Raw genomic sequence first — 16,179 nt, 5'->3', positions numbered from 1 at the left:
ACCCCAGTCACTCTGCTCCGTTCCTCTCCTCTGCAAGCTCATCTCTCATTCCCGAGTCCATTATTTTCCTTTTCTGCCCCCTCCTTTCCCTCGCTCCTTTACCCTTCTACCCACATCTCTCCTTGCGGCTTTACATTTCACTCTTCCTCTTCTTTCCTGATCTCAAACCCTTTTCTCCTCCAGCCTTTGTTACTTTCTTCACCCATCGGCTAATCTCCCCCCCACTCCCCCACTCCCCCTCATCACTCAACTGTATCCACCTATCACTTGCCAGGTTTTGCCCCACCCCCGCTTCTTTTCTCCCTTAGCTTTCTCCGCCCTTAGGGGCCTGTCCCACTTGGCAATTTTTTCAGCGACTGCTGGCATCATTGACTGACGTATCAGGTTACTGAAAAATACGCGGCGTGACGCAGCGTTATGATGTATGATGCGCCGGTGACGTATGACCCGTGGTGTTTTTCAAGTGCCGCAACATTTTTTTGTCGCCGCTGGATTTTGAAATGTTCAAAATCTTTTGACGACACTGATGTCATCCCCAGAGCTATCGCTGCTCTGAACCGGCCCTGCTGAGTCCCCCCCCCCCCCACCCCCATGAACTGTATTCACGCACATCGATCCGACACAGACATATTTGCACGTTAGACTGTTTTACTGTTCTTTTTTTTTATAAATCATGTTTCTCGGGGTATCTAAATTTTATTAATTGTTTAAGTTATGACTATCGGATGGAAGCTGCATACCAAATCTTGTTGCACCTATGTGCAATGACAATAAAATATATTATTATTATTATTAATATTATTATTATTATTATTATTATTATTATTATTATTATTATTATTATTATTATTATTAATATTATTATTATTATTATTATTATTATTATTATTATTATTATTATTATTATTATTATTATTATTATTATTATAATATGACGCCGGCAGCCGCCGAAAAAATCGCCAGGTGGGACAGGCCCTTTACTCTGACGGTCTGAAGAAGGGTCCCGATCCGAGAAGTCATCTGTCCATTCCCTCCACAGATATGGCCTGACCGATGAGTTCCTCCAGCATCTTTGTTTTTGTTTCAGTCTGAGCTTTTAGACGTGTCATCCATTCTGAACTCTAAATGACCCTCTGAATAATTGTCTAATCTTGCCTCTAGATCATTGGCAAATTTCCCGATCCCTGACAAACTCACTCTGGAGATGTTAAGTTCAGATCCCTGCTGAAATCTAGTTCAACAGTAAAAGATAATGGTAATTTAACTGTAGCAAGCAGGCTGCAGGCTGCTTGCATTCAGTGCAGAAGTTGGTACGATAGAGTCTGTTATGTTCAACTCCCCCATACATCTTGTCATTGTCGGTTAAAATCCAAACCACTTATCCATGAAATCTTGTTGTAAAACAATGTCTTTTGCGTATCTGAAAGATTAATGTGAAATACTTCATCTTATCTGTCTACAAGTAACAAAGTAATGGAGACCATGTTTCACCAGTCCATAACCACAAGACATTGCACAGTGGCACAGAGTTGCAGCCTTATAGTGCCAGAGGCCCAGGTTCCATCCTGACCACAGGTACTGTCTGTATGGAGTTTGTACATTCTCCCCGTAACCACGTGGGTTTTCTCAGAGATCCTCTGTTTCCTCCCACACTCCAAAGATGTACAGGTTTGCAGGTTAATTGGCTTGGTATAAATGCAAATTGTCCCTGGTGTGTGCAGGGTAGTGTTAATGTAGGAGAATCACTGGTCGGTGCGGACTCAGTGGGTTCTTTCCATGCTTTATCTCTAAACTAAGTTAAACTAAACCCATTCCTAAATTAGTGAAAGTGTTGAATTTCTAGGGATAAAAACATTCTGTTTAAGTAAAATTTCATAAATTGATTAGGGGGTGTGAGTGTACTGTGGGCATTCTGGTACAGTGTATTCCCATGGGCAGTGCTTGATATTATATACCAGGATATTTCCTATTTGTCATATATATATGTATGTCAATATGCCCTATTTGTTTCTATGGCAAAACCCCAAAATGTCTGGTGGCCCAGGATCTGATCTCCACCTTTGTAGGCCAAATCAATGGATATTTTTAAGGCAGAGATAAATTTGATTAGTTCGGGTGTCAGGGGTTTGGCCCATATCCCTCTAATGCTGTCCTATCCATGTACCAGTCTAAATGTTTCCTAAACGTTGCGATAGTACCTGCCTCAACTACCTCCTCTGGCAGCCTGTTCCATACACCCACCACCCTTTATGTGAAAAAGTTACCCTTCAGGTTCCTATTAAATCTTCCCCCCCTCACCTTGAACCTACTATATGTCCTCTGGTTCTCAATTCCCCTACTCTGGGAAGAGACTCTATGCATCCACCCGATCTATAGCTCTCATGATTTTGTACACCTCTACAAGATCACCCCTCATCCTCCTGTGCTCCAAGGAATAGAGTCCTAGCTAGCTCAAACTCTCCCCATAGCTCAAACCCTCGAGTCTTGGCAACATCCTCGTAAATCATCTCTGCACCCCTTCCAGCTTGACAACATCTTTCCTATTACTTGGTGCCCAAAACTGACCACAATACTCTAAATGCGGCCTCATCAACATCTTATGCAACTGCAACATGACCTCCCAACTTTTATACTCAACATGCTGATGCATATCTCATGCTTTGTGTCTTTTCAATTCCGGCCTTTGCCCAACCATCTGCCAATAAACCTAACTTCAGCTGTATCCACCTATCACTCACCAGACCTCATCCCCTCCCCATCTAACTGCGAGCTCTCTCCCTCTTCCCCAACCCCAGTCCACCATCACCACAATTAGACGAAGGGGAGAAAACAAGAGGAGGCAAGAGAGAAAGAGAGAAAACAAGAAAGTTAGGAGGGAGAGATAGATCAGCCATGATTGAATGGCAGAGTAGACTCAATGAGCCAAATGGTCTAATTCTGCTCCTATCAGTTATGAACCACCACCCACCTCACCCCCACAATCCCACCCCCAATCGTGGGACTCTTCTCAGTGTCTCTGCTGGTTTAGTTCAGTTTACTTTAGTTTTGTTTAGAGATACAGCACAGAAACAGGCCTTTCGGCCCACCGAGTCCGCACCAACCAGCGATCCCCGCACATCAACTCTATCCTGCACACGCTAGGGACAGTTTACAATTATACCGAAGCCAATTAACCCACAAACCTTCACGTCATTGAGTGTGGGAGGAAACCGGAGCTCCCGGAGAAAACTCACGCAGGTCGTGGGGAGAACGTACAAACTCCGTACAGACAGCACCCGTAGTCAGGATCGAACCTGGGTCCCTGGAGCTGGAATGCAGTAACTCTACCACTGCTGCCATGGTGATGTAGCTAGTCTTAAATTGGAGTGTTATGAATTGGCAAGTTCTGCACATGATTGAAATGAGACTTGTGGCTTGCTCTCAGCCAAAGAATATTATGTTCTTTACTGTACTGAGTTTTAACCTTGGACCTTTTGATTATAGAATGTTCTTTGCTAATGGTTATAATTTAATTTTCCAATAGCAATGTCTGGATATTGCTAGAAACTCTACGAACATTGCTGAGTGTGAAGTTGGCTGAATTCTGCATTGTGTTGGACAGATTAGAAATACTGCAGGATTATATGGTGTTGTTTCTAAGCTCTAGGGAAAAGAAACATTTTGGTAACATTATGATTCAATAATAATTGTTTAACTGTTTCCTCTAGTTTAGTTGAGATATACAGCGTGGAAACAGGCCCTTCATACCATCGAGTCCGCTCCTACCAGCGATCCCCGCACATTGACACTATCTTACACACTCTAGCAGATTTCCAATTTTACCAATGTCAATCAGCCTACAAACCTGTGCGTCGTTAGAGTGTGGGAGGGAATCGGAGCTCCCGGAGAAAGCCCACGCAGGACACGGGGTGAACGTACAAACTCCACACAAAGACAGCACCCGTGGTCGAGATTGTAGCCGGGTCTCCGGCGCTGTAAGGTAGCAACTCTACCGTTGCCCCACTGTGCTGCCCAGAGGTCTATTGGTCTCATTATTGACCAACGACTCAATGTGTGATGGAGTCGACCAGTAGCATGCTGAAACTATGCTTCCACTCCTTTGAGTGTTTAGGACTATTTGACATGGGGATGCGTGAAGAGTCAGGGTGGTGGGTGGCACTGAATTACCATCTTGCCTGCAAAATACGCCTTTCATAGGCCCAGCTGGCAGGCTGAAGCCGCCCGACTCTGGGAGATGAGTGAATGTCCCCATGTGATTTCCAGTCCACATCACACGGGACAATGAGGGTGGCACGTTGTCCTCGGCATTGTCAGATAGTCTATGTGAATACGATGGTTGAAAGGGTCAAGAGCTTCAAATTCCTGGGCGTGCACATCTCTGAAGATCTTTCCTGGTCCAAGAACACTGATGCATTTATTAAGAAAGCACATCAGCGCCTCTACTTCCTGTGAAGATTACGGAGAGTCGGGTTGTCAAGGAGGACTCTCTCTAACTTCTCCAGGTGCACAGTAGAGAGCATGCTGACCGGTTGCAGCGTGGCTTGGTTCAGAAACTTGAGCGCCCTGGAACGGAAAAGACTATAAAATGTAGTAAACACTGCCCAGTTCATCATCGGCTCTGACCTTCCTTCCATCGAGGGGATCTATCGCAGTCGCTGCCTCAAAAAGGCTGGCAGTATCATCAAGGACCCACACCATCCTGGCCACACACTCACCTCCCTGCTACCTTCAGGTAGAAGATACAGGAGCCTGAAGACTGCAACAACCAGGTTCAGGAATAGCTACTTCCCCACAGCCATCAGGCTATTAAACTTGGCTCGGACAAAACTCTGAACATTAATAGCCCATTATCTGTTATTTGCACTTTATCAGCTTATTTATTCATGTGTGTATATATTTATATAATGGTATATGGACACACTGATCTGTTCTGTGTAAATGCCTACTATGTTCTGTTGTGCTGAAGCAAAGCAAGAATTTCATTGTCCTATCTGGGACACATGACAATAAACTCTCTTGAATCTTGAATCTTTAATACCAAGGACAATGAGTTTTCATAAACACGCCTGCTGTTCTACACTGGCTAAGTTCTGATTATCTGAAATAAAAAGGGATAAAGATAAGCATTTTCTGGTCAGGCAAAGTAAGAAATGGAGCCTTCAGCCCAACACATCTACGCAAACTTTTTTATCCATCTACACAAATTCCATTTGCCCGCAGAGAGCACCATTGAATGTGAAGACTGGTGAATATCGGGCAGTGACCTTGTGTACTGAGTACAGTTCACTTTCAGTTGAGTTTAGTTTATTGTCACGTGTACCGAGGTACAGTGAAAAGCTTTTTGTTGCATGTTAACCAGTCTGCGGAAGGACAATACATGATTACAATCGAGCCATCCACAGTGTAGATACATTATAAGGGAATAACGTTTAATAGGAGGAGGGGAGTGAGAGCAGAAACGGGACAAACGCTACAGGGGTTATTCTGTCGCATCAACTATGGTGGATGGGATGCCAAGATTACAGAGGAACAAACACATTTCAGAAGTACTTGTGTGCGAGCCATCATCTGAAGAGATGCATTCAAGGAACCAGGGAGAATGGGGCGGATTTCCATAGGAGGCAGAGTGGGAAGAGTTAGCTTGGCGAGTTCGTGAGCTTGCAATGAACCATCACTGCTTGGCTTTCCCATGAGATATAAGCAGTTGAGAACAGGACGGGAAGAAGGAGAGAGGGGCAGCACATTGTTGCAGCCAATATACTGTATTGCTGCCTCACAGCACTGGGGACATGGGTTTGATCCTGGCCTCATGTGATCTCTGTGTGGAGATTTCAATCCTTGCCGTGACTCCACGGATTTCTCCCGGTTGCTCTGTTTGTTTCCCGGACCCCTAAGATGATGCATGGTAAATTAATCTTTTGTGTACTCAAGTGGCAAAAGAATTTAAGGGAGGCGGCGGGGGGGGGGGGGGGGGGGGGGGGGGGGGGGGGGGGGTGGATGGGGCATGTCAGAAAGAATGTTGTAAGCCAACAAAGGGAAGGGTCTTGACCCAAACAATCACCTAATTATTTTCTCCTGAGATGTTGCCTGACCCGCTGAGTTATTCCAGCATATTGTGTCTATCAAGGGGATTAGGACTGACGGATTGCTCTGTTGGGAGCTAGATTCTACACAATGGGTCGAATGGCTCCCTTTTCATAATACATAAGAAATCAACCTTGTGAAAGTTACAGTGGAAGTTGGCAGTGAAGGCAAAGATTATAGATTATTATTATAGATTATTATCTGCTCTATAATCTTTGGTGAAGGCTTCACGTTGTGTGTAAGAGCAATAAGCAGCCCTGATGTAGCCATCAATATGCTGGAGTTAGAGGTGAAAGAGGGAGGGATCTGCTACCTTTCACATTATAGCTTAATGACTTAGACGAGGGAATTGAAGGCTTTATGGCCACGTTCGCAGATGATACAAAGATAGGCAGAGGGGAGGGTAGCGTTGCGGAAGCAGTGAGGCTGCAGAAGGACTTGGACAGGTTGGGATAGTGGGCAAAGAGGTGGCAAATGGAATACAGTAGCAAAGTGTGCGGTCATGCACTTTGATACAAGGAATAAAGACACAGACTACTTTCTAAAAGGGGAGAGGATTCAGAAATTGGAAGTGCAAAGGGACTTCAAAGTGCTGGTACAGGATTCCCAAAAGATTAATTTGCAGGTTGAGTCAGCGGTAAGGAAGGCAAATGCAATGCTCGCATTCATTTCGAGAGTAGAATATAAAAGCAAGGATATAATGCTGAGGCTTTATAAGGCACTGGTCAATGTGAGCAGTTTTGGGCCCCATATCTAAGGAACGATGTGTTGGTTTTGGAGAGGAATGATTGGTTTAATGTATGAGAGTTTTAATGACTCTGGGCCTGTACTTCTTGGAGTTTAGAAGAAGGAGGGGGGTTCCCATTAAAACCTACCAGATAATGAAAGGCCTAGATAGAGCGGACGTGGAAAGGATGTTTCCAGCAATATGATAGTCTAGAACCATTGGGCACAACCACAGAATAACAGGACGTACCTTTAGAATGGAGATAAGGAGGAATTTCTTTAGACAGAGGGTGGTGAATCGGTGGAATTCATTTCCCAGACATTGGGTATTTTTAAAGCGTAAATTGATAGGTCCTTGAAATAGGAAGGGTGTCAAAGGTTACGAGGAGAAGGCAAAAGAACGGGGTTGAGAGGGAAAAATAGAACAGCCATGATTGAATGGCACAGTAGACTCGATGGGTTGAATGGCCTAAATCTGCTCCTATGTCTAACGGTCTTCAATGGACCGTTGACACTGTGGTCAGGTCTCCATCAAGAAATATCATGAGAATGGACAAGGACATTGAAGCTGGCTTGTATCCTTGCTGATATCACTAAAAGTAGCTGAAACCATTTGTAAATAATATATATTTTTTCCTCTAAGGACCATGACTTAAATTGGCATTGGAATCATTTTCTGAGCTGCTATATTGTGCCGGTATCACACTGGAGTTTTCAAAAGCCAAGTTACCCCTCAGGTTCCTTTTAAATCTTTCCTCCCTCACCTTGAACCTATGTCCTCTGGTTCTCGATTCCCCTACTCTGGGCAAGAGACTCTGTGCATCCACCCGATCTATTCCTCTCCCCAGGGACTAACTGTACTGTACCACTCTACTGATTTTTTTTTAAAATTGCTTTTTTCCCCCTTTTTCCTTCCGCCCACAATATTTAATATGTAAAAGAATATGTGATTCTGTTCCATTCTGTTTGTAGTTTGTTTTGGTTGTTTATTTGTTTGTCTTTTTGCACAAAGTCCGCGAGCATTGCCACTTTTCATTTCACTGCACATCTCGTATGCGTATGTGACGAATAAACTTGACTTGACTTGACTTGACGATTTTGTACATGATTTCCCTCTGGTTTTTATTGTGCAATCCATTTTGATTGAAATAATCAAAAATAATTAATTTATCTTTTGAAAACTTTAAAAATAAAGACAAACAAGTGGCACGATGGTGCCGCGGTACAGTTGCTGCCTTACTGCGCTTTCAGTTTGTAAGTTCTCCCCGTGACCGTGTGGGTTTTCTCCGGGTGCTCCGGTTTCCTCCCACACTCCAAAGTCGTACAGGTTTGCAGGCGTATGTGTAAATTGTCCCCAGTGTGTGTAGGATAGTGTTAGTGTGCGGGGATCGCTGGTCAGTGCGGACTCGGTGGGCCGAAGGGCCTGTATCTCCAAACTGAAACTAAACTAATTGTTTATGTGTGTTGTTTATCGTAGGATGGTACTGGGGAGCTCTTAATGCGAATGAAGCGAACGAGAAGCTAAAGGAGGCGGCTGAAGGCACCTTCCTGGTGAGGGACAGCTCACACCGCGATTACATTCTCACCATCTCTGTAAAGACGGTTTGGGGACCGACCAGCCTGAGGATCGAATACCAAGACGGCAAGTTCAGACTGGACTCGGTGATTCTTGCACGACCAAAGCTGCAGCGGTTTGACAGCGTGGTGGACATGGTGGAGTACTATGTGATCCTGTGTCGGATGATACAGAACGCTCAGCGTCCTGCTCTGCAAAGCGGCGGTGTCCAGCTGCAACTGACCAGACCGCTGTACAGTCACACGCCAACACTGCAACACTTCTGCCGCATTAATATCCATAGAGCAACCAGAAGGACTCACGAACTTCCTCTCCCCACCAGACTCAAGAAGTACTTGTTGGAATACAAGTATCAGGTTTAAAACTCTTTTCAATGGGGAAGGGAGCGCAGGTGAGAAATTCTGTTCAGTACCTTCCCCAGCCAGGAACTTTGCCCAACATGTTTCCCTTTGAATGTTTTTTTAAATAGAATATTATCTAATCTTTTCACCTCAGTGTCTCCATACCCTGCTGTTCTGCTCCTTCTTTAATTGGAATGGGATATTCAGGTATTGCAGCAGCAAAATGGATTCATTTATCTGAAGACGTGTCTCGGCCCAAAACGTCACCTATTCCTTTTCTCCAGAGATGCTGCCTGACCCATTGAGTTACTCCAGCTTTTTGTGTCTGTCTTTGGTTTAAACCAGCATCTACAGTTCCTACCTGCACATATTCATCATTTGGTTCCTGAATTGGTCTGACCTGAAGCAATCTAACCTTGGAAAGGCCTCCAGAAATCAATATTTAACAGTGTTACCCTTGGAGTTGACTTTCATAGTGTTCATACAGTGTGGAAACAGGCCCTTCAGCCTAACTTGCCCACATCCATCAACATGTCCCATCTACACTAGTCCCACTTGCCTGTGTTTGCCGCATATCCGTCTAAACCTGTCCTATCCATGTACCTGTCTAACCTTTCTTAAACATTGCAATAGTACTTGCCTCAACTACCTCCTCTGGGAGCTCATTCCATACACCCACCCCCTTTGTGTAAAAAAAATTATCCCTCAGGTTCCTATTAAATCTTTCCCCCTCACCTTAAACCTATGTCCTCCAGTTCTGGGCAAGAGACTCTCTGCGTCCACCTGATCTATTCCTCTCATGATTTTGCACATGATTTCTCTTCAATTTTTATTGTGCAAAATATTTTGATTGGTTAGAATAATGAACTAATCTGCAAATACACCTTACAATCACAATTAATCACATTAAATCAATACACTTCATTTGTATTGCTATTTATTTATGGAACTACTATTCTTCTTCAGTCCACCGTCCATTATGTTGAATAAAGATACAAAGGGCTGGAGTAATTCAGCGGGTCAGGCAGTGCCTCAAGAGAACATGGATAGGTGACATTTTGGGTTGGGACCCTTCTTCAGACTCGCCTATCCATGATCTCCAGAGGTGCTGTCTGACCCGCTGCATTTTGTGTCTTTGTTTGGTATAAAGTGGCATCTGCAGTAAGTTCCTTGTTATTATATTCCGTTATATTGATGGCTGTTTGCCTATATTGCCATTTGCTCCTTGCTGTTGTTGATGGGTCTTTGCTGCTGGGTTCCAGCTACCTTTAACTCCTTCACCTGTGTGGAGTGTGAAACACTGTCAAATAATGCTTCTGATTACAACTTGTTGCAAGAGATTGGGGAGAAATATTGCAATAAAAATATATATATTTCTGTAGTCTTAATTAAATGTTTTGCATCCATTTGGTAATTTGAACATTTTTATTTGACCAATTATTGTCCAACCTCTCCCTAGCTAATACCCTCTGATCCGTGCAGCATTCTGGTAAACCTCGTCAAAGCCTCCACTTTCTTCCTGCAAGGGGGTGACTACCTACTTACGATACTGGAAATTAGGCCTAACCATCAATATCTGTTGTGGTCCATTACTTGTTGCATTGCCTAATAACATGAGTGGGAAGCCCTGGCCATCAGCTACATGGTAAAGAATAGAATAGAATAGAATAGTTTCTTTATTGTCATTGTAACATGAACCATGTACAAAGAAATTTAAAAATGTCAGCCAGTCAGTTCACTATTCAAACATTTCTAAAAGCTAACGATACATACAAGGTAAAATATTTAAAAAAAAGGTAAACAACTAAAATAAATATCATGAAAATAGCACGCATAAACACCCAGCCCTACATCCTTCTGTGGATTTCACAGTGTACCACAGTCCCTTAGTATGTATCGTCCCTGCGTTCCTTGGCGGCTACATTTAGTGCCTTTATAGCAGTGGGGTAAAAACTGTTTTTAAGTCTGTTTGTCCTTGTCCTTGTAGATCTGTACCGTCTGCCTGACGGCAACAGTTCAAACAGGGAGTGTCCGGGGTGGGAAATGTCCTTTATAATACTCTGGGGTTTTTTGATGCAGCGGGAACTGTGTAAGACCTCCAAGGTAAGGAGAGGGCAGCCGACAATCCTCTGGGCATTGTCAATGGCCCTCTGGAGCGCTTTCCTCTGAGCCGCTGTGCAGCTGGTGTACCACACGCATACACAGTATGTTAGGATGCTCTCAATGGAGCACCGATAAAAGGACAACAGCAATCTCTGAGTGATGTTATTCTTCCTGAGCACCCTCAGGAAATGCAGTCTCTGCTGGACCTTTTTCAGCAGCGCAGAGGTGTTCACGCTCCACGTCAGGTCCTCCTCAATATGGATTCCCAGGAAGCGGAAATCCGCCACCCTCTCCACACAGTCCCCTCTGATAATTAATGGTACCATGTCCGTTTTATTCTTCCTGAAGTCTATTATTATTTCCTTTGTCTTTAAGGTGTTGAGGAGCAGGTTATTTTCTCCACACCACACTGTCAGCTGCTCCGCCTCATCCCGGTAAACGTACTCGTCCCCCCCGGAGATGAGTCTCACCACCGTAGTGTCATCCGCAAATTTGACAATGGTGTTGCTGTGGTGGGCGGGGGTGCAGTCATGTGTGTAGATGGTGTAGAGCAGGGGGCTCAGCACGCAGCCCTGTGGAGAGCCGGTACTGAGGCTGAGGGCCGTGGATGTGTGATGGCCCACTCTGACTCTCTGGCTGCGACCCGACAGGAAGCTATTTATCCACATGCAGGTGGAGTGTGGAAATCCCAAGTCCCCCAGTTTGTCCACCAGTTTGTGGGGAAGGATGGTATTAAAAGCAGAGCTGTAGTCCACAAAGAGCATCCGCACGTAGCACGTAAAGCGCTAATAAACAAGAGTTGGAGAAGAGGAACGAAGAGCAGGGAGGTGGCAACCTCGATAATCACTCACTGCTGGTCCTTGATGTCAAGAACTACTTCAAGCAAAATATCAGTAATTGCAACCCCAAATCCCCATGCAACACCAGTCCCCTGTCATTGTCTATCTCACCTTCAGCTGTGTCACAATGTAAAAATAAATGCCACTAAAAATAATTTCAAACCATACTTACTGTATAAAACGATTCATGACCTCTCACTCAATTCATCAAAAACAAAATAACTCATCATCGACCTCAGACGCCAGCCACCCCCCAAAACTCCTGTGCTCAACAACGGTGAATCCATCATCATCACTGACACGTTCAAACTCCTTGGCACCCACATCAGCAACAATCTCAAATGGAGGGCAAACGCAGACCACATCTATGGAAAAGCCCAGCAAAGACTTTTCCATCTTCGACAGCTTAGGAAGTTCAGAGTAAGGCCTCATCTGATGCTCTGCTTCTATACAGCCATTATTGAAAGCATCCTCACTTCATCTATCACAGTTTGGTTCGGCAGCCTCGACTCACTCTCCCGGAAGAAACTACAACGCATTATAAACAGAGCGTCCAAAATTATTGGCTTACCCCTTCCATCACTTGAATCACTCTACCATAAACGGACACTTCACAAAGCCCGCAAGATCATCACTGACCCCACTCACCCTGCACACTATGCCTTTCAGCTACTGCCCTCTGGGAGGCGTTACAGGTCAATTGCCTCCAAAACAACCCGTTTCAAAAACAGTTTCATTCCTACCGCAATTAACTTTTTAAACTCCGTACGGTGAGGAAATACGAATAAGCGTGGCCCTTATGTATTATGAAATGTGTCTGTTTGTATGTATATCTACGTTACGAGTTGAATGTTTGATGAAATGTTGGAACCTGTATCGAGCTGTACTGAGAACAAATTCCACCAGCCTGGCTGTGTGGTCATTAAAAAATACAATACAATACAATGCCATGTTCACATGTTACAGGAGAATTAGCCCATCAGCCCATCGAGTCTACTCCGCCATTCAATCATGGCTGAACTCTGTCTCCTAATCCCATTTTCTTGCCTACTCCTCATAACCCTCGGCACCCGTTCCAATCAAGAACTTGTCTATCACTGCCTTAGAAATATCCACTGACTTGGCCTCCACACTCAATGGCAACGAGTTCCACAGATTAACTACCCTCTGACTAAAGAAGTTCCTCCACACCTCTTTCTAAAAGTGTGCTCTTTAATTCTGAGGCTGCGACCTCTAGTCCTGGACTCTCCCACCAGTGGAAACATCCTCTCCACATCCACTCTATCTGTGCCTTTCATTATTCTGTAAGTTTCAATGAGGTCCCCCCCCGCAACCTTTTAAACTCCAGCGAGTACAGGCCCAGTGCCGTTAAATGCTCATCATATGCTAACCCACTCATTCCTGGGATCATTCTTGTAAACCTCCTCTGGACCCTCTCCAGAGCCAGCACATCCTCAGATATGGGGCCCAGATTTGCTCACAATATTCCAAATTCGGCCTTATGGATTCTCAGCATGTTACATGCAAAAGGTAAAATAGCATTCTACGCGTGTCACTGCCTATCTTCAATATCCCTTTGCTTCCTGATGCATCCACACAAACCTGACCCACTCACTAATGTTTCGCATACAATAGAGAAAGTATGTATAGGGCACTGACAAAGTTACAAAGTGTTCAATGTCGTCCCGACGGTTCCACTTTGTTCTCGGTGGGGTGACCTTGGCTGGCCGCCGGCATTCACGGGAGCCTGCCTTGTGCTGACTGGTGGTCAAAACAGCTTTTGGCACATTTGGCTTCGTCTGTCAGAATATTGTATAGAAGTTGGGAGGTCATGATACAGTTATACAAGATGATAATGAGGCCGCATTTAGAGTGTTGTGTTCAGTTCTGGGCACCGTGCTATTGGAAAGACGTTGTTAAATTGGAAAGGGTACAGAGAAGATTTATCCGGATGTTGCCAGGACTCGAGGGCCTGAGCTATAGGGAGAGGTTGAGCAGGCTAGGACTCTATTCCCTGGAGCGCAGGAGGATGTGGGGTGATCTTACAGAAGTGTATAAAATCATGAGAGGAATAGATCGGGTAGATGCGCAGAGTCTCTTGCCCAGAGTAGGGGAAGTGAGAACCAGAGGGCATAGGTTTAAGGTGAAGGGAGAAAGATTTTAAAGGAACCTGAGGGGCAACTTTTTCACACAAAGGGTGGTGGGTACTGGAGAATGAACTGCCGGTGGAGGTAGTTGAGGCAGGTAGTATCGCAACATTTAAGAAGCAATTAGACAGGTACATGGACAGAACAGGCTTAAAGGGATATGGGCTAAACGCAGGCAAATGGGGCTAGTATAGATGTGACATGTTGGCTGGTGCGGCAAGTAGGGCTGAGGCACATGTTATCACACTGTATGTCTCTGCGGCTCCAAGGCAATGTGGCTTTTTCGGAGGGCAATATTACTATGTCCAGGATCACGTACCAAGAATTACATGGACGTTCACAGTCTTTGCTCTTTCAGCATTAAAATTGGAAATATTTGCAACTTGGATACTATTTGTATCTGTGTGGTTCATTTATCTGTTTAATGTTCTGCCTGATATGATATACATTCTTCCATGCATTAAGTGAGAACTCAAGGGGACATTTAACTCCCCAGGCTGTGTGCTATCTGGGCTGAAGTTCATCTCATGTCTGCTCGTGGAAAGTTACAGATATTAATTACAATGAAAACACAAAGCACGTGTGCTATAACACCAGGACAAAGGCTCAGCCAGGAAAACCAAGCCGAAAGCCAAAGTACTAGTCCTATTAGGTTAGGCAGAGGTTCACTTGCACCTCCTCCAACTACATCTACTGTATCCGTTGTTCAAGATGTGGACTCTTATACATCGGCGAGACCAAACGTAGACTGGGCGATCGTTTCGCGGAACACCTTCGCTCAGCCCGCCTGAACCTACCTGATTTCCCAGTTGCTAAACACTTTAATTCTCCTTCCCATTCACACACAGATCTTTCTGTCCTAGGTCTCCTCCATTGTCAGAGTGAGGCTAAACGCAAATTGGAGGAACAGCATCTTATATTTCGCTTGGGCAGCTTACAGCCCAGTGGTATGAATATTGATTTCTCTAACTTCAAGTAAGCCCGGCATTCCCTCTCTCTCTATCCCTCCCCCACCCAAGTCGCACTAGCTTCTCGTTTTCACCCAACAGCTAACAATGGCCTGTTTCCTTTATCATCATTACTTTTTTGCATATCTTTCATTCATTGTTCTACATCATCGTCTATATCTATTGTTTCCCTTATTTCTAATCAGTCTGAAGAAGGGCCTCGACCCGAAACGTCACCCATTCCTTCTCTCCGGAGATGCTGCCTGTCCCGCTGAGTTACTCCAGCTTTTTGTGTCTATCTTCGGTTTAAACCAGCATCTGCAGTTCCTTCCTACACATTCTGCCTATCTACTATCTAAACTAATTATGCAAACTTATGCTAAGGACAATAACTAACTCCATATGCAATAATAAGCTACCTACATGTAATGGCAATTTTCCAATGCTTGGTGAATTCTGCTTCACAATGATAGAAAGAGCCGACATCGAAGGATCAAAAACGACATCGCTATGAACACTTGGCTGCCACAAGCCAGTTATCCCTGGTTAACTTTTCTGACACCTCCTGCTTAAAACCCAAAAGGTCAAAAGGATCGTGAGGCCCCGCTTTCATGGTCCGTATTCATACTGAAAATACAGATCATGCGAGCTTTTGCCCTTCTGCTTCACGGGAGGTTTCTGTCCTCCCTGAGCTCGCCTTAGGACACCTGCGTTACGGTGTGACAGGTGTACCGCCCCAGTCAAACTCCCCACCTGCCACTGTCTGCGGCCTCTTCTCTTTGTTCTTCTGTTCAGTGTGAAGTAATTCAGGATGATCTTGTTTGCACACGTCACAAGTCATACGACTGCAAGTCTTTGGCCATGTGTCCTTCCTTCAAACATCCAAAGCAGACTCCCTTCTCCTTTAAGAAGTCTATCTTTTCTTTATGCCCCTTCTGCTTGATCAGTCGACACCGCCCTAATGTGTGACCACTTTTATTACAGAACAAACAAGAACCTTGAGTGTTAATGGTAGACGCATCTCTTCTCATTCCACCTGTTCCTTTAGCTTGCCAGGATCTTTTTCAAAGATGCCTATAGCGATCTCTTCTTTTTTGAGTCAACAGCAAGAGCATTGCCCTTAGTTTAAGAAACCAAGCTACCACAGGCTTCAGCTTACTCCATGATGAGAAATAGGTAATTAGAAAGTTTGTTGAGTCCAATGGATCCTTGACAATGGCGTTCACTGTGATGTTTTTACTTTCGGGTAATGGCAATTTTAAACTTTTCCAATGTCCAACTTATAATTGCCGTTACTACACAGGCAGAGAGGAGAGGGATTTACGCAGTCGATAAAAACAAATCCTCCAGTCTTTCTTTCCAGTTTCATTGATATTTATTGAAGCAGTTGTACAGACAAAGAAGTAAACATATCAG

The 16,179-nt window shown here is 44.5% G+C and overlaps 1 protein-coding gene and 1 long non-coding RNA gene across 2 annotated transcripts in view; one reads left to right on the top strand and one right to left on the bottom strand.

The window, feature by feature from the left end:
- Positions 1 to 10,129, top strand: part of socs2 (suppressor of cytokine signaling 2) — a 34,829-nt gene extending 24,700 nt beyond the window's left edge. Inside the window, exon 2 of the mRNA XM_033039416.1 lies at positions 8,288 to 10,129. Within this exon, the coding sequence (XP_032895307.1) occupies positions 8,288 to 8,748 (461 nt within the window). The 3' untranslated portion in view covers positions 8,749 to 10,129. The remainder of the gene's footprint in view (positions 1 to 8,287) is intronic.
- Positions 5,260 to 15,544, bottom strand: LOC116985050. Its single transcript, XR_004415199.1, has 3 exons — positions 15,324 to 15,544; positions 11,682 to 11,683; positions 5,260 to 5,272 (listed from the first exon to the last, which is right to left on the bottom strand). It is a non-coding gene; the product is annotated as an uncharacterized LOC116985050 (long non-coding RNA).
- Positions 15,545 to 16,179: the final 635 nt, after the last annotated feature.

The sequence above is a fragment of the Amblyraja radiata genome, chromosome 21, assembly GCF_010909765.2.
Source record: "Amblyraja radiata isolate CabotCenter1 chromosome 21, sAmbRad1.1.pri, whole genome shotgun sequence".
Lineage (NCBI taxonomy): Eukaryota > Metazoa > Chordata > Chondrichthyes > Rajiformes > Rajidae > Amblyraja > Amblyraja radiata.
The sequence above is the reverse complement of the archived record's forward strand: the minus strand, read 5'-3'. Positions and strand labels throughout refer to the sequence as shown.